The 19,013-nt window shown below is 44.4% G+C and overlaps 1 protein-coding gene and 1 pseudogene across 7 annotated transcripts in view; one reads left to right on the top strand and one right to left on the bottom strand.

Annotated features, from left to right (window-relative positions):
- Lyrm7 (LYR motif containing 7) overlaps nucleotides 1–19,013 on the top strand; it is a 34,056-nt gene that overhangs the window by 9,020 nt on the left and 6,023 nt on the right. For 2 of the 7 annotated variants that reach the window (XR_388548.2, NR_156460.2), the window contains exons 3-6: nucleotides 1,487–1,557; nucleotides 3,242–3,323; nucleotides 10,700–10,972; nucleotides 17,045–17,327. Coding sequence is in view for 3 of the 7 variants with exons in the window: in NM_029327.5 (NP_083603.4) it covers nucleotides 1,487–1,557; nucleotides 3,242–3,323; nucleotides 10,700–10,770 (224 nt within the window). In the remaining 4 variants the exon portion in view is untranslated. Of the gene's footprint in view, nucleotides 1–1,486; nucleotides 1,558–2,505; nucleotides 2,728–3,241; nucleotides 3,324–10,699; nucleotides 13,553–17,044; nucleotides 17,328–19,013 lie in introns of those variants that run through there. The other 5 variants (XR_003949526.1, XR_388549.2, NM_001363191.2 and 2 more) reach the window with 5 other exon arrangements.
- Gm18818 (predicted gene, 18818) lies at nucleotides 5,469–6,116 on the bottom strand (annotated as a pseudogene).

The following is a 19,013-nucleotide window of genomic DNA, read 5'->3' as shown; positions in this document are numbered from 1 at the left end:
ATATTTGCGCACCACTTGAGTGCTTGGTGTCCTGGGAAGCCAGAAGAGGGCGATGGATCTCGAGCTACCTCTGCGCTGTCGCTCCAGCCTCCACCTCGACCAGACTCTTACCCATCTTACATACCAAGGAAGACCAGCACTGAAAGAGGCTTCCATAGCAACTGTTTTTTTCTGTCGATATGGTATATTTTGTTGCTTTAGCCAACATTTGTTGAGTATTTAGTAAGGACTTCATATAGATTGTTCAAACATGGAGAGGCTAATTAGGTTAGAGTAGATTAAGCTACTTTTGTGTGAATGGTATATGTGATCATGAAATTTTTGTTTGTTTGTTTGTTTTGGGTTTTTTTAAGATTTATTTACTTATTATATTAAGTACACTGTAGCTGTCTTTAGACACACCAGAAGAGGGTGTCAGATCTTGTTAAGGATGGTTGTGAGCCACCATGTGGTAGCTGGGATTTGAACTCAGGATCTTTGGAAGAGCAGTCAGTGCTCTTAACCGCTGAGCCATCTCTCCAGCCCCATGAAAGGGTTTTATTTGTGGTTGTCCTAGAACTCAACATGTAGACCAGGCTAGCCTCACTCTGCCCCGCTAGTATTTAGTTCAAAGGCATGCGATACTACTCCTAGCAACTTTGATTTTATCGTTTACTTTTGTGTCAGCCGATGTACTTGGGATCAAATCTACACTAATCCATCTACTATGTGTGTGCAGGCATAGGCTACATACTTGTTTGTGCTGGTTCTTACCGTCATCATAAAGCATTTTAGTGGATGCAGTGGCACATGCATGCAACCCCAGCACTCTCGAAGCTGAGGGTTCATAAGTTCAAGAACAGCCCGGGCTTTACAGTGAGACCCTACCTCAAAACCAGTAAAGTAAGGCATTACTTTAAATGTTTAGATTTAGAGAAAACATTTACCTGGATTTGGATTTATTAGAATCAGGTAGTTTTAGTTCTGTAAGTACACAAATGAAGTTGAAAAGAAGCTGGGTATGGTGGCCTTTAATCCTAGCAGGAGATGACTGGAGGATCTCCATGGGTTCAAGGACAGCCTGGTCCACACAATGAGTTTCAGAACAGCCAGGGTTATGTTGAGAGACCCTGTCTCAAGAGACAGAGGGAGAGGGAAAGAGAGAGTGAGGGAGAGACAGAGAGGGAGAGAGAAGGAAGTTGAAAACAAAAGGCAGAGTACCAGGGTACAAAGTTACTTCCATAGATTCACCGAGAAACGTGGTTACTAGTACATTTCTTCCTGCTTTCTTCTACAGAACTCACCATATAGGCCTAGCTGGCCTCAAACTTGAAGTCCCCCACCTCACCCTCCTAAGCACTGTGGTTGCAGCACGTGACACCGTGCTTGTCACTCATTTCTCATGCTTTGTCTTGTGTGGGAAGTGGAGATTCATCATGAGTAACCCTGAACAACATGTAAGAATCCTAAGTGTTTGTTACATGTATTTCTCTCTCTTTCTCTCTAGCAGCCAGAGTAAAGATAAATGAAGAATTCAAAAAACATAAAAACGAGACATCTCCAGAGAAAATAAAAGAGGTATAGTAATGGCTTTCAATTGAGATACAACTGGGATAAACGCTTGTGGTAGAGAGGGGACCGTTGAAATGGAGGCCTTTGTGAAAGAAAACTATCACTTTGTGGTGCCAGCCTCCACAGCTGTGAACCACCTGCACTTGTGTGCTGCGGCTCCCCTCCTCAGGGTTATCTCCTGCCCCCAAAGATAACAAGGGAAGAGAATGCAGAAGTGGCCCTGGTCAAGTCCAGAGGAGTTGAACCATGGTCGAGCCAGGACATACTTTCTCCACTTGAGGAGAGTGACTAAAGATAAGGAGCAAGCATTCCCATGATGCAGCACTTCAGAGGGAAATTTCGGCCCTTTCATTAGAAGTAGACTTTAAAAAGTTTTTACAAGTCCTGGCTGCTCCCAGCTCTCACATGGCAACTCATAGCTGTCTCTAACTCCAGGTCTGAGGGGTCAGACACCCTCATACAGACATACATGCAAGACAAAACACCAATGCATGTGAAATAAAAATACATCAATGTTAAATTTTTTCTATCATGGCGTTGGTGCAAATAGCCATAGTATGCATTTTGGTTACTTGCTCAAGGTGAAGAAGCTCCTATGCTCTCAATACTAAAAAGTACACATGAGTTCTTCTGTGTCATGCACAACCTGGTGAACGCGCATTGCCTTTATCCTGCATTTATTTCCTTCCTTCCTTCCTTCCTTCCTTCCTTTCTTTCTTTCTTTCTTTCTTTCTTTCTTTCTTTCTTTCTTTCTTTCTCTTTTTAAGATTTTATTTATTTATTATATGTAAGTACACTGTAGCTGTCTTCAGATCTCATTATGGGTGGTTGTGAGCCACCATGTGGTTGCCGGAATTTGAACTCAGGACCTCCGGAAGAACAGTCAGTGCTCTTAACCGCTGAGCCATCTCACCAGCCCTATCCTGTGTTTTCTGTGTCTCGCTTTGTATAAAGGTAGGGAAGCGCCCTTAGGAGAAGCCACACAGAGCAGAGCTGGGCATGGTGGAGTGACTGTGCCTGTCCTTCTAGTACTCGGGAAGTGAAGCTGGAGAATCATGAGTCCAGTGTCAGCCTGGGATACACACTGAGATACTACTGCCTTAAAAAAAGAAGTAAGAAAATACAATTAAGTATCCTTGTGAGGATACTTATGGTATGAAGGTTTGATTTGGTAAAGGAGAAAATACAAATGAGAGAATATCTCTCATATTTAATAGCATTTATACAAGTGAATAAAATATCAGGTAAAAATACTTTTTGTTTGTATTGTTTTTTTTGAGGCAGGGTCTCACTCTGTAGCTCTAGCTGTTCTAGAACACTATGTGGACAAGGCTGACCTCAAACTCACAGGGATTGCCAGCCTCTGCCTCCAGAGTGCTGGGACCAAAGGTGTATGCCACCACACATTTAAAAACATATAACAGAAAAGTCCTAAACCTGTTTTTGAACAAAACATGGGATGACTAATAAAAATGAAGAGCGTCTGAACTGCTGGGCTTTCTACAATGCTTGATACAGCTGCACAGCGAAAAGCTGCCTTACGAGAAAGGGACCTGTAGAACTGTGGTTTTCAAGACCAGTGCAGCCTTACGGAAGCACTCTTAACCTTAAGGGTTACTCTGTCTGATTGTTTTTGTTGTTGTTGTTGTTTTTTGTTTTGTTTTGTTTTTCTGTTTGATTTTCTTAACAGATGATGAAACTAGGTTCTGATGTGGAATTATTGCTCAGAACAGCTGTTATTCAAGGAATTCACACAGACCATGACACACTGCGTAAGTAAAGTGGGAGAAAAATGATTGCTGATGGGATGTTCCAAAATAGTGAACAATTACTGTGAAAGAACCTAGTGGGGAAACCCCCACTCAATTCTCGATTCGGTGCACACCCAAGAATCACGAACAGACGACCATCTTGATGTAAAAGCATGAGGTAGTTTAATGACGGAGCTCCGGGCTGACACGTATCTCACACAGGAGACAGTGGTTTCTACCCCGAGGCTTGGAAGCTAGGGACTTTTATAGAAAAGGGGTGGGGCTGGGGAGGAATTGGCGCGGTTTTACATGATTGGTCCATTTAAACATCAACAGACTGTCAGAAGGGCGGGAGATAGGGAGGCACTAGGCCAGTCAGGACATGTAAAGACGGGCCTGCCCGGGCATGTCCTGGCCTGTTCTGCTATGTTCTCAGCCCCAGGTTTTAAAGCTCACAAACAACTCTTTGGGCTATTTGACATAAATTACATGAATCACATGTCTCAAGTTTTATTTCCTTTCAACTGTACCTTTGTTTGTCTTGGTTTTATTTGTTGTTATTAATGTTTAAGGGTTTGTTTTGTTTTGTTTTTTGAGAAAAGGTTTCACTATGTGGCCCAGGCTATCTTAGAACTTACAGTGTAAATCAGGCTGGCTCTCCTGAGTGCTGGGATTAAAGGTGTGATCACACCCACCATATTACTCCTTAACATTGACACCAGGGATCGAAGTCAGATTCTCAAGCTTTCACCGCAAATATTTTCCTAACTGAGCCATTTTGTTGGCCCCCTGTTTTTTATTTTTATTTTTAAGTTTATTTTTAGGTGTTTGTTTGTTTGTTTGTTTGTTTGTTTTCAAGACAGGTTTTGTGTGTGTGTGTAACCCTGGCTGTGTGAAACTTTCTCTGTAGATCAGGATGGCCTTGAACTCACAGAGATCTGCCTGCTTTGCTTACCAAGTGCTGGAATTAAAGGGGTACACCACCACCTTCCAGCCAACCATTTTTATATACCCATATTCATTAATTTTTCTGGCAAAGTTTATTATCTACCTAGACTCAGTCTATTCCTTTACTTTTTATTCTATAATTTGTTATTTTAGTTAGAAGAATTGCAACTATAGGAATTGAAAATGTACTTAAGAATCTCAAGACTCCTACTGGAGTGTTAGCAAAATCTCATTGCAGATTACAACTTGACGTGTGTGTGTGTGTGTGTGTGTGTGTGTGTGTGTGTGTGTGTATGTGTCACATGCATCTACATACATACATACATACAAGAGGAGGTCAGAAGATAGCTTTTAACACGTGGGTTTGAGAAATTGAATTTGGGGTGCCAGGCTTGGTGACATGCACCTCTACCCATCTAACAGGCCCCTTAGTTAGCAATTGTCTGCTGACTAAGGAAGCGTGAACACCTTCAGTTAGTGCAGGTCAGAGTGTTCTCTTTATAAAGTACCTATTGAAGCCTCTGTTCACTTGTCTCTCTTTATTGACGTAAAGGAATTCTGTGTGTTCTAAATACAAACCTTTTGTTGGATGTGTGCAGCCTAAGAGCCTTCTCCCGTGTCTTTTCCCTTTGAGGAGTTCCTTATTTGAATGGAGGCTACTTGGCCTATTTTTCTTTTCTGGTGGGTACTTTTGGATCCTGTTGTAGAATACTTAAATATCAAGCAAGGTCATGGATGGATTCTTCCGTGCTTTGTTCCAAAAGGTAGCTTTTGGTTATCTACCAAAGTTGGATTTGTGTGTTTTAAGAGCACTCGGTACACCCTCCTCCCACTGTGAGATGAGCTTCCACAGCAAACTAGATGACTGAACCGTGTAAAGGCTCTTAACTCTTTCTCTAAACAAACAAGAACTAAAACCTGACTCCTTCACCTGTGCAGCTGCCGTGCAGACCCTCCGCACACAGGATTTTGGGTTTCTCCTGGTGTACAATTAGCATCTCCTCCCTCTCTCCCTCTATGGGAAGGCAGCATCTCACATTCCTTTTGTTTTGTTTTGTTTTGTTTTGTTTTTATTTATCTTTGAGATAGGGTCTCTCTGTGTAGCCCTGGCTGTCCTAGAACTTGCTACATAGATCAGACTGGCCTCGAATTCCAAGAATCTGCCTGCCTCCCTCTCCCAGTGTTGGAATTAAAGGTGTGTTATGCTAACAGGCTGGGCCTAATATCTCCTGTGTCTTGAAATCACTTCCAGAAAACCCATCAGTTTCCTGGGCAACTTGTAGCAGATCTGCAAGCCTCACCTGATTGTTTAAGATAAGTTTCAAGATTGGTCTCTTTGTTTTGGAGCTGGCTGCTTGGAGTAAAATCTTACAGACATTCTTCTCATTCTAGCCTAGTCAGGGTGCGATCACTGTGACTTGGCAGCTATGATTAGTATCTCGTCCAGTCCCAGAGACTCCTAAACTAAGCTCTCCTCATGGCTGTAGCTTCGTGGTCAGAACTTGAACAGCTTTATAGAAAGGAGTCTTTATAACATAATGGAAGGCTGTAGCTTTGTGGTAAAGTAGAAAAACAATAGCAGCCAATTTCGGAGATTCTTCACACCACTTACCAGTGTTGGAAGACTGAAAGTTAATGTGACCAACAGACAGCTGCTTTAGCTGTAGCCATGGTGATAAATGTTTTCCCACAGCCTGGAGGCGTGGAAACAGGAATACATTTTGGAAGCTGCAGAAGTCTGGACTTCTCAAACGAGTGCTTTTCTGATAGGGAACATGTCTGTCAGCTCTGGCATCTTCTCAGTCTGCTGTGACTTCCAGGTCATGTGGACATTAAGAGGGTCTCTGGGTGAGCAACTGTTGAAAAGCATCCTTCAGGGAAGACCACTTGGACACAGGTTCAAGACACACCTTAGTTAGGGACTTTCCCAGAACTGTGGACCTTGATGAATGAAGTCCTTTTGTTTCCTGTGGCAGATGTCGCTTCCCCTGACCTGGGTCCAGGCCTGAATGGAATGCCCATCATGGCGTCCATTGTGCTGAAATCTGCTCCACAACAATGGCAGTTCATTCTCTGAGAGTTCCACATCCCACACACCACTTTCCTTTGTTAGTTCCTCTGCTTCTGAGCTGCTCTCTGGTAGGGACAGTTGCACCTTCCAGCCTTTGATAGTAAAGTATCTGAATTCGACAAATGTTAAAATGTTAAATGGAACCTCAAGTGAGTACGGCAAATCGCAGTGGCCATTACTAAAAGATGACTGACTGTCTTTAGTGCTTACAGTTGGGTCAGGATGCCTGCTTGTGGCTTCGTGTTTCTGGAAGCAGACTTGAAGTTTCCAATTTCTGAGCAAGATTGCATTGCTAAGGAACCCAGGCTTGTCTGGTTTAAGTCTACTCTTGACGCCTTCCCTGGTCTCCTGAACTCAGAGTAACAGGAAGTGGACTGGGACAGCTTCTGAAGACCCCCCAAAGAGGCTGTCTTCCCCAAGATCTCCATCTCCCCAGGACAGGAAGTGGCTCAGAGTGCGGTCAGAGGGGGATTTGAGTCTCTTGAAACTAGATTTGGTAGTGCCAAATTGGCAGGCTGAGGAATTATTCTGTTATTAAGTCATTATCTTTTCCTGTCCCGGGGATGAGGATTTTCTGTGGCCTGACCACTACCACGATTCCCAATCCCATGTTTTTATTCTTCATCCCGTCCTTTATTTCTAACTAAAGCAGCATCAGTGTTTACCGTGTGAGCCACAAGTAGACCCATTGGGTAGAGCAGGCCAGCCCATTAACCAGAGCCTCAATATGAATCCTGGTGAGGCTCTGGGGACAGGTAGTAAATGAGAGTGTTCTGTGACTTGCTTATTGCCCATGTTCATGTCCAGAGAGGGACATCAAGGAAGATATAATGTGATTTCCCAGACGCTCTGGCATCTTCTATAAGCACCTACCTACTGCGCGTTATTTCCACGGAAGCCGTTGTTTTGCAGAGGAGGAACGGTCTGGGTGGGGCGCCCCTCCTGCTCTTTGTTCTTCCTTCCTGCTGTGCAAATGTGGTGGCAGCAGAAGGGAGGGAAGGCAGACTGCTGATCACCGGGGGCTGCAGTCAGGGAGAGAAGAGCCTGGGTTCTCAGCAGCACCAGGACGTCTACTAGCTCAGACCTGCCATGTTTCAAAAGGGAAGAAAAATAAGTCTCCCACCCCCCTTTAAAAAAAATTTTTTTTGTTTGTTTGTTTTCTGAGGCAGGGTTTCTCTGTGTAGCCCTGGCTGTCTTGGAACTCACTCTGTAGACCAGGCTGGCCTTGAACTGTAGCTTCTTATTCTTTTTTTTTTTTTTAAGATTTATTTATTTATTATATGTAAGTACACTGTAGCTGTCTTCAGATCTCATTACGGGTGGTTGTGAGCCACCATGTGGTTGCTGGGATTTGAACTCAGGACCTCCGGAAGAGCAGTCAGTGCTCTTAACCGCTGAGCCATCTCACCAGCCCCCAACTGTAACTTCTTTTTTTTTTTTTTTTTAAGATTTATTTATTTATTTATTATATGTAAATACACTGTAGCTGTCTTCAGACACTCTAGAAGAGGGCATCAGATCTCACAACGGGTGGTTGTGAGCCACCATGTGGTTGCTGGGATTTGAACTTTGGACCTTCGGAAGAGCAGTCGGGTGCTCTTACCCACTGAGCCATCTCACCAGCCCCCCAACTGTAACTTCTTTTGTTAAACCACTGTTTGGTGGACTTCTGGTTATTCAAAACTAGGCATAGTCTAAAGTAATATTGATAGGTTTAGTAATTTATTCTTCAGTGTAATAGCTCAGATTCTTGTATTTTCACTATAAAAACCATTTGTGAATCCTTATGCTATAGAGTGGCTGTGGTTTGTCTTTCCCAATAGATAATGAACCCCTTGAAGCCAAAGAAACTTTTTTTTAAAATTTTTGTTTATTTTTGAGACAGGGCTCTCTATTATGTAGCTCTGGCTGATCTGGATTTGCCTTATAGACCAGACTGGCCCTGAACTCACAGAGATCCATCTGCCTCCCAAGCGCTGAGACTAAAGGCATACAGCACCACTGCCCGGCTTTGTTTTTTGTTTTTTTGGGTTTTGTTTTGTTTTGTTTTGTTTTTCTCTGAGACAGAGTTTCATTCTATAGCTCTGGCTGTCCTGGAACTTGATATGTAGACCAGGCTAGCCTCAAACTCTGAAAGATCTACCTCCCTCTGTCTGTCTTCTGAGCATTGGAAATAAAGGTGTGAGCCATCATGCCCTGTCCCCTGAATGCACATTCCTTGAATATGAAGGACAGTCCTTAACTATAGTTTAATTATCAAAACTAGGGGATTCATGGAATACCATTGTTTAAATTTTTTCTTTCCTCCTAATAAGGCCCTTTGTTTTTTTGTTTGTTTCTTTGGTGTTTTGTTTTGGTTTTGTTTATTTGTTTTTTGAGACAGGATTTCTCTGTATAACTCTGGCTGTTCTGAAACTCACCCTGTAGACCAGGCTGGCCTCTCAGAGATTTGCCTGCCTCTGCCTCCCGAGTGCTAGGACTAAAGGCACACCCACCACTACCCAGTTAACAATGCCCTTTCTAGTAGGAGGAACCCCTTTCCCCTGTGGTCCAGGGTGCTGCTGAGTTTCCTGAGTCTGGAGCAGTTACTTATCTTTCATCACTACCTCTAAAGATTGTAGGCAGGCTCTGGGAAGAGTGGTTAGGGGGGCATTTGCTCTCTTGTTTGACACAGAATTTCATATAGCCCAGGCTGGCTTAAACTCCCTGGGTAGCTGACTTCTGATTCTCTTTTCTCTACCCTGAGTGCCAGGATTAGAAGTATGTCCCACCACAGCAGCTGGGCTGAGTGAGCACAGGGCCTTGTGCATGGAGGCAGGCACTTTACTAATCCAGGCACATCTCCAACCCTGCTTTTGTTGAGACAGGTTTAACTAGGCTTGTCTGGAACTCATTGTATAGCTCAAACTCTGTTCACAGTGACGGCGATCCTCTTGTCTTATCCTGCAAACTGTTAAGATTACAAATGTGAGCCATCACATTGAGGCTGTGAGGATGGCCTAGCTGGGTCCTGCTCTTCCCAAGAAAGGGGGGTGGGTGATGTATCTCACTGCCTTTTTTCTTTTTAATTGTTTTTCAGTATTGAGTATTAGACCCAGGGCCTTTAAGACAGGGTCTCACCACAGTGCAGACCAGCCATGGCCACGCTATGTACTGCAGGCTGGACTTGAGTGCAGGTCTCACTGCCTTTGCCCATGATTCCTGGGATTATAGGCACACGTCAGCAGATGTGGGCAGTTTTCTCTTTCTCTCTTTTTTTTTCCTTTTCCATTTTTCTGTGTGTATGGGTGCATGTGCACCCCTGAACCTAATAGTGGGAATTGCCCGCCTTCTTTTTTGTTTCATTGAAGCAGGGTTTCTTGGTTCGGCACTCAGTTCCCTGACAAGGCTCATCTTCCTAGGGGATCTGAACTCTTCCTGTAGTAAGCACTTTAACCGATGAGTAATCTCTGAGGCCCCAACGCTGTCTTGCCTAGCAGTCAGCAGTTGGCTGTTCAGCAGTGTGTCTCAGTGGGGACACCACTGTCACTGTGTGTCTCAGTGGAGACACTGCTGTCACTCTGCCATGAAGTATAACCCTCTCTGCCCCAGACTGTCTTTCACACCACAGTTAGCATCCTTGGCTCCTGCCCAGTAAATTTTTGGTAGCATCCCCTAAGTGGTATATCTGAAGACTCCTTCGGTGAGGAGCCATTGTTCTAGGGGACAGGGTGTAGCTCAGTGGTAGAGTATACACTCTGCAGCCTGTGAGGCCCTGGGTTCCCAAGGCCCAGGAACAAGAAGGAAGGGAGGGAAGGAGAAGGGCAGTTGTGGGAGGGGAGGGGAATCATTCTATAAATTTGGAATGTCTGAATTATGAGAGTGATGTCTTGCTTTCTATAAAATTTTTCAAGTATCCAGGCATGGTGTGGTACACCTGTAACCCCATTGTTGGGAAGTGGAGGCTAGAGAATCAAGAGTTCAAGGTTAGCCTCAGCTACATGGGGAGTTCAAGGCTAGCCAGAGCTACATGAGATCCTGTCTCAAAAATCATTCATAGGTGACATTTTTAAAGAGCCATTGACAGATTAGTGTGTTTTTAGCTTAATTCCATTCAGTCATTTATTAGTTGTGTTTAATGAAATGATAAAGGATTTGGTTGTATATGTTTTTTGTAACACGAATGAAGATCGTATTAAATGTTTCCATTTAGACTCACATAGTCACCTCAGACATCAGCTGAAATAAAATGTCTGTAGAATAGTGCATGCTTCCCAAATTACACAACTCACGGTTAGAACTGCTGGGGAGACGGATGTGCCGGCCCCAGGTCTACTTTAAGATAAGTAGTGACTGGAGCTCTAACCGTCTTAACCGCTCATTTCTCTGTTCCTTTTAGAACTGGTCCCCAGGAAAGATCTTCTCACAGAAAATGTGCCGTACTGTGATGCGCCAACCCAGAAGCAGTAAAGCTTCCAGGATAAACCCATCTCTGCTCCTTCCCACTTTAAATACATACCTGGCAACGGTCCTGGACATGCACATGTTTCTCTCTGAAGCGCACGTTGCAAATGAGCGACAGGCTGAGGGCTACAGAGGAGATAGACATGCCTTTCACTGACATGGGCAACTGAAGGCCTGGGGAGGCAGGACGCTCCTCTCTTTCCCTTTGGTAGGTCTTTTGGTCTTCCAAAGCTGTTTGCCAATGAAGCACCTTACCAAATTGGTGACTTTTCATCTCATGGGACATACATAGCTAAATATAAAATGCTACATTAAATTGATGTTTAATCCCCAAAATATTAAGTTGGTAAAAAATTAACATTTTTCTTCCAGCTCTCGTCTAAAAGCAGCCATTGTTTCCCAAAGTCCCGTGGTTATTTTTGCGGCTAACAAATAATTATGTAGTGTATTTCTCTGCATTCTTACAAAGACAACGTTCCCCTTTTTGTTTTGTATGTATGGGTGTTTTGCCTGCTTAAATGTCTATGCACCAGGTGTGTATGCAGTGCCGTGCCTGCAGAGGTCAGGAGAGGGAATTGGATCCCCTGGGACTGGAGTTATAGATGGTCATGAGTTTCCTAGAAGAACAGCCAGTGCTCCAAAGCACTGAGCCATCTCTCTAGCCCCATGTAAAGACATTAGATAGATGAAATATCAAAGTCACTCTGGGTCACTGTAGTGGCCCTCTGTCAGATGGCTTGTGGTCTTTGTAGACTGCTGTGAAATGCTATAGATCTCTCTCTCTCTCTCTCCCTTTCTCCCTCCCTCCCCCCTCCCCACCTCTCTTTTGAGATAGGGTCTCCCTGTGCAGTCCTAGCCTTGAACTCTAAGATCCACTTGCCTCTGCCTCCCCAGTGCTTTACATAATTTGATCTCTAGTGTTCCAAATAAATAATAGTAATAATAACAATTGGATTTTATCAAAGTTAAAAACATTTACATAACGATTAGTGAACAATTATAGATGAAATATCTGTCATATATATGATGATTCTATAAAACATATGTTACCAGGTATGAAAAAAGAGTTATCAGACTATATAAAGGACTTCAAATATTCGAAAGCAAGCAGGGGCTGAGATGGCTCAGAGGTTAAGAACTCCTGCTGCTAGGACCTGAGTTCAGTTCCCAGCACCCTTTCAGGTAACTCGAAGCTGTCACTCCATTTCCAGGGGATCCTGTGCACTCTACTGGCCTCTAAGGGCACTGCATTTACATGTATAGACTCAAACCAACAGTGACACACAGATGCATAATAAAGGAATCGTAAAACAAGCAACTCAACTACAGAGAAGTGATTTCCTGTTTATTGGTGCCTTGCTGCTTTGTGTGTCAGCTTACTACTTGCATGCCTGGTGCCCACAGAGACCCCATAAAGGTTGTCGGATACCTTAGAACTCCTCTCTTACAAAGGGTTGTGAGCCGCCGTATGGGTGCTGGAAATTGAACCTCGGTCATCTGGAACAGTGTTTCTTAACCACTCAGCCATCTCTCCAGTCCCTCAACCCAACTTTAAAAGTAATATTTGAACAGATGCTTCATCAAAAAAGATACATGGAAGCTGTCAGGGTTGCCAGTTTTGGAACCCACAGGATGGAACGAGAGAACCAAATTCTGCAAGTTCGTGCTTCATGCACACACAATCACAGTTTTGAATTTTTTATTTTTTGGTCTTTTGAAACAGGGTTTCTTTGTGTAGCTTTTTCTGTCCTGAACCTCACTCTGCAGACCAGGGTGACCTCAAACTTACAGAGATCTCTGCCTGCCTCTGCCTCCCAAGTGCTGGGATTAAAGGCATGCGCCACCACGACCTAGCTTAAGTTTTCTCTTTTAGATCTTATATTTATTTGTATGAGTGTTTTGCCTTCATGCGTTTTTGTGTGCCACTTGCATCTCTGTTGTATTACAGATGGTTGTCAGCCAACATGTGGGTGCCAGAAATGTCACTAAGGGTCTTGGCAAAAGCACTAAGTGCTCTCAACTGCTGAGCCATCTCTCCAGCCACATTTTTTTTTTTTTTTTTTTTTTGAGACAGGGTTTGTCTGTGCAGCCCTGGCTGTCCTGGAACTCACTTTGTACACCAGGCTGGTCTCGAACTCAGAAATCCGCCTGCCTCTGTCTCCTGAGTGCTGGGATTAAAGGCGTGCACCACCATACCTGGCTACAAATTTTTAAAGATATGCAAATGACAGATATAGTGTGAGAAGTTGCTAGTACATTAACAGGCACTAGGAATTAAAATCATAGTGACATAGTTATGTGTCTATTAGAATGGCCGAAATCTGGATGGTTGACAATATCAAGTATTGGCAAGGATATGACTTTTCTGAGACAGGGTCTCACTGTGTAGCCTTGGCTAGTCTGGAACACATTATATATTTTTTTCCTTATTTTATCAAATCCCTAAATTATCCATCATCCTATTGGCTCAGGACAGATTCAAGTTTTATTGTGATGGTTGTTTTTGCACTGCTGTGATAAAACAGGTGAAGAATAACTTACGGGTTTGTGTTACAGCATGATTTCATTCCAATACCTTAAGGCGACACCTTAACAAAACATGGTGGCAGACAGGAAACACTTGGCTAACTAAGCCTGGCAGGGAGTGGGTGGGCAGGCATAATGTTAAAATGACTGTTTCTAGTGACCTACTTGTGCCAATCAGGTTCCACCTCCTAAAGGTTCCACATGCTTCAAAATAGCCCTATGAGCTGGGGGAAATAAAAACAAAAAACAAAACTGTGGGAGACATTTGAGAGTCAAATTGTAACCTGTGTGTGTGTGTGTGTGTGTTCGTGCACTTGGGTGTGCACCTGTGATTGCATACATTTACATGCTATGACATACATGGAAGTCAGAGAATAATTTGGGGAGTTGATTCTCTGGGACTTGAACTTGGGTTGTGGCAGCAAGCACCTTTTTTTCTACTAAACGGTCTCATTGACCTGCATTATATGTGTACCTTGAGTTGGAATTGTGAAGGCCTGAGGCTATAGCTCAGTGGTATGAAATTTGTCCAGTATGTACAAGGCCTGAGGTTCAATCTCCAAGAAAACCAGATGAAACAGAATGAGTGAGGATTGATAATTCTGTGCGGAGTCTGTGGAGTATGGGCGGCAATGTCCACACAGACTGTGCCTGTCTTTGTCAGGTATCCCAAGGATACCTGGAGATTCCCATGCTGCTCTGTTAATGTAAAAAAGAACGCTAGGGATGTGGGTGTGGTTCTGTTAGCTGAATGCTTGCTTAGTGTGTATGAAGCCCTGAGTTCTATCCCCAGCACTGCCTAACCCAAGTAATTCCCCGAACTTGGGGGTGGGGGTAGCAGCTTGAAGATCAGAAGTTCAAGGTCAATCTGAGCTTCATAGCAGGATTGAGGCTAGACTGATGTGTGAGACCCTGTTCAACAAATGATGAGTTTATTAGAGTATTGTCTAGGGGGCTGGAGAGATGGCTCAGCGATTAAGAGCACTGGCTGTTCTCCCAGAGGACCCAGGTTCAATTCCTGCACCTACATGGCAGCTGGCAACTGTAACTCTAGTTCCCAGTGACCCGACACCCTCACACAGACATACATGGAGGCAAAACACCAATGCACATAAAATAAAAAATAAAAATATTTTTAAATTGTTTATAAGATGTAATACACAATGTGATGTGGTTCTATCTTTTATAGTCTTTTTAAAATTCATTGTGTGTGCGCACGCACGTGTGCGTGCGTGCGTGCATGTGGATTTGTGCATGTGAGTGCAGAAGCCTGTGGAGGCTAGAGGTGTCAGATCTCCTGGAACTAAGAGTTATGTATGATCATAACCAGACTGAATTGGGTGCTTGGAGCTGAAGTCAGGTCCTCTGGAAGAGGGAACAGTGTTCTCAACTCTCCAGCCCCCAGTCTTACTATCTTAAAGAAATATAAGTGCGGCTTAAAGAAATATTAACTGGGGCTGGCCATGATCATGTACATGTTTTAATATCAGCACCCAGGAGGCAGAGGTAACCTGGTCTACATAGTGAGTTCTAGGACAGCCAGAGCTATGTAGAGAGACCTCCATCTCAAACAAAACAAAATATAAAATGGGCCTGAGAGGTTAAAATATGTACTTCTCTGGCAAGCAGCAGAACTCAAGTTCTGCAGGTCCCCAAACCCAGATCATAGTGACTGGCTCCAAGGGGTGTGACACCCTCCCCTCCACTCTCCAGGAACCTGTATTCACATGTGTGTGACTACACATATACACACAGGTAAAGACAAAAGCTAAGTATAAAATAACTCTAGACCTAACTCTGTTTTAAAGAATATGAATCGAGGTTTAATAATAATTTTGAGATGGGGTCTCATATAGCTTCGATTAATCTCAAACTATATTCCAAGGCTGACCTAAAACTTCTGATCCTTCTGCCTTCACCTTCCCACCCGGGGCTGGGATTACAGGTGTGCACCTTGTGCCTGCTTCGGGGGAAAATCAGCTCTTGCTGGTGATGGAGGGGTACTCCGTGGGAGCGTGAGCTTCCAGCCACACACAGCTTACATAGATTCAAAAACAAAAAACAAAAACCAGGAAAGTGAAAAGACTAATGTTTTAGCTGGGGTTCCCAGGGACAAAGATGCTCGTGGGAGGTTTAAATTAGAGAACTCTTGGAAAGTGAAGAGGACAAGATGTAGCAGAGCCTGGGGCTGAAATGACCTTCAGAATCTGGTCACACTAAAGCAGGAGGTTGGGACTCCGTGTCCTGGCACCAAGGCCTGGCCTGCTAGGAGAGAAGCAGAATCTCTGAGCAAAGAGCCATGCCAGTGAGCCTCGAGCCATGCCAGTGAGCCTCGAGCCATGCCAGTGAGCCTCGAGCCAACACTCCCTGCAGCTGAGGAGAGAAGGCTCCTGCAGGCCTCTGCGCCGCACCTCTGAGGCCATCACTGCCTCAGATGCCAGAGGCGCCTGAGTGTTTCTCTGAGGAGCATGGAGTCTGTGAGGCAAGAAGCTGGGTACAAGCCGAGAGCCGTGTGAATTAAAGCTCCTTCCAGTCATTCGTTCAGCTAATGTTTTTCTAGTTTGACTTACATGGAAAAAAAAAAAAGAAGTCCACTAAAGGGTGAACAGGAGACAGGACTCTAGGCATGGTTATGCCACTGAAAACGGTGTGTTTGAGGAAAGCATGAGTGTGGTCCCCCTGGGGACTTCTGGTTATCTTGCCTAATGTGCATAGAAGCATGAGTCCTTACCCCCAAGCACTTAGAACAGAACAGAACAAAACTGATGCTATGCTAGTTAGAATTATTTTAAATTTTTAAAAAATTAGTTTTTGGGGAGGAGATGGTCACATTACATGACACATGTGAAGGTCAAAGGACAACTTCCAGGAGTTGGTGCTCTCCTTTCATCACGCGGGTCCCAAACATTAAACTCAGGCTGTCAGACTTGGCAGCAAGCATCTTTACCCTCTGAGCCCTATCAGCAGCCCTAGTTGGAATTATTTTAATACAACCCCACTGCACCTAGCTCTCTACAAAAGCGAAGAGAATGAGCCAGAGATGCCTCTCACGTGACAGACACTTGCCTAGCGTGCATGAAGCCCGAGTTCCATCTCTAGCGCTGCAGAAACAAGCTCAGAGGTTCAAAAGTTCAAAGCTAGTCTTGAAGATGAATTAGAGAAGGAGAAAAACATCTATTAGGAACACACATGCAGCCTCACTTCCTACTTAACTCAAGAGACTATTTTCCTGGCGATAACCTACCAGGCAGAGTTTTCTCAACATCCCCAGAGGGGAAATGGTGAGGTTTGTTGTTGTTGTTGTTGTTTTGTTGTTGATGATGATGATGATTGGTTGGGTTTTTGTTTTTTTTTTTTTTTGGTTTGTTTTGTTTTGTTTTGTTTTTTTGGCTTGGTTTTTGGTTTTTCAAGACAAAATTTCTCTATGTAACCCTGGCTGTCTGGGAACTCACTCTGTAGACAGGCTGGCCTTGAACTCACAGAGATCTATCTGCCTCAGCCTCCCCAGTGTCGGAATTAAAGGCCTGTATCATCACCACAGGACAAAATGCTGACAGTTAAACCAACGAGGAAGATGTGTTTCCCTGGCTTCTAATTGGTTTATGGCTTAGACCAGTTGTTGATAAGCGCTTATAAAGAGCACAGAGTCATAGACTAAGAACAGGCAACATTGTAGTTTGTGATGTTTCCAGTCCTTGATGCAGATTTTCTTAATCTCAAATCTCATGTGCCTGTTTCCCCACTCTACTCCCAGAAACCAAGAAGCCTATAAAACCCAAGAAAGAGACTAGTCTGACCAGCGCCCCCTACTGGAGGATGGGAACATGATGCCTACTAGAGGTGTCTGAACTATGTCCCTCAACAGAAGACCACAATGAAGAAAACCAACTGTTTCACTGGAAGACTAGAGGCTGGTCTTTGCAGAGTGTAGAGATGTGTACTGAAGTTATAAAGAATGAAGCCAAGCATTCAGCACTTACCACACAGTCTTTTAAGGTCACCCCTGGAGTAAGAGGGATTTCACTCCCTAAAGTGAGGTAAGCAGGGGCTGGAGCTATAGCTGAGTTGGTAGAATTCTTGCCTAGCATGCACAGGGCCCTAGGCTTGATTCCCAGCACTTCATATAGCAGGCGTGGTGTTACACACCTTTACCCCCAGCACTAAGAAACAGGAGCAGGAAGGATCAGGAGTTTATACAGTCATCCTCATTAGAGAGCATGAGCCTGGGCTAAGAGATCTTGCCTGAGGTGTGGAAGAGGGACAGATAAGCAGGAGGCTCCAACAGTTCCCACCCATCCCTGAGGTAACATTCGTTGCTCAGTCTGCAATGGTTAGAAACTCCAAGTTCCTGGTTTCCAGGCGTCTGCATTGTCTGGAGAGCACAACCTACTTTGCTTTCTAGCACGTAGGCTCCTATTGCTTGCTGCTACTTTGGAACCTCCAAGCGTTGTTGTAAAGGAACAACCCAGCCCTGCAAAACAGCCGGCTGGCCTCATCTACCCACCCACAGCCTAGGAAACAGCCTGGCAGCTTGGGCAACCAAAGTCCTAGGTAGCAGATGTTTGGCCTCCTCACCCACCCACAGACCCAGGAAGCAGCCCAATGGCCTTCCATAACTGGCTTGACTTACCAAGGCCCCCTGAAAAAACAGGCAGGCAGCATTATGACTCTGCCTTCAGTCCCAAGAAGCAGTTGAACAGCCTGTTCTCAGCTCAGCCTAATTACAAAGTCTGAGAAACACCAACCACGCACTCACCCTCAGCTCCAGGAAGCAGCTGAACAGCTTTCCTCTAGCAGATCAGGGATTCGCTTCTCTGAAAAGTCACCCGTGTAGGCTCCAGACACAAACAACATCAGTGGGTCACTAAGGAGAAAGCTGTGCCACACTCTCTCTGGTCCACCAGGACAGCGCAACCCTCACATGCCCATAGGAACTGACGGGCATGGAATACCTGCATCCAGGCACACCACACCCAGAGATGTTGGTGGGCCATCTCACAGCTGCATCCCAGCTGGTTGATACCCCCAGCAGAGACCTTCAGCACATGCAGCATTACCCCTGGGAATTGGAGCAGAACTACACCCACGATACATTAAAGCTTCTGCCTACAGCCAGAGTCAGCACAGCCTGTCCAGCCAATACGTACACAGCCCTGGGAGAAAGCCTTTTACTCTCTATGCAAGTCACCCAGTAAAGGTGGCAGAGGCATCGGATTCACCAGACACGCATCAGTGAAGGGACACAGAGGGCACCCACCTGAAATCCTAGCACATAGGATATAGAAGCAGGACAATCAGGGGTTCAAGGTCATCCTCAGCTACATCCAAGCCAGCCTGGGCCATGTGAGATCCTGTCTCAAACCAAACAATGACACAAATGAATGTACATTGGTTGTATCTTTCCACTTACATTTTTGGGTGTTCGAAACATGCTACTTAAAACATTTTAAAATCTAGAAGTCATAGACTTATAGAAGTCAGGTTGGTGGGTAACTTTTTTTTTTTTTTTTTTTTTTTTTTTGGTTTTTCGAAACAGGGTTTCTCTGTATAGCTCTGGCTGTCCTGGAGCTTACTTTGTAGACCAGGCTGGCCCCGAACTCAGAAATTCGCCTGCCTCTGCCTCCTTTAGATTAAAGGCGTGTGCCACCACTGCCTGGCAAGTGGGTAGCTTTTGAGAACAGGCAAATAATGGTTTAAAAGGTAACTGGTGGGAGCTGGAAAGA

Source organism: Mus musculus, chromosome 11 (genome assembly GCF_000001635.26).
Source record: "Mus musculus strain C57BL/6J chromosome 11, GRCm38.p6 C57BL/6J".
NCBI classification, from domain to species: Eukaryota; Metazoa; Chordata; class Mammalia; order Rodentia; family Muridae; genus Mus; species Mus musculus.
Note: the sequence above shows the minus strand (reverse complement) of the source record. Positions and strands in the feature narration are given on the sequence as shown.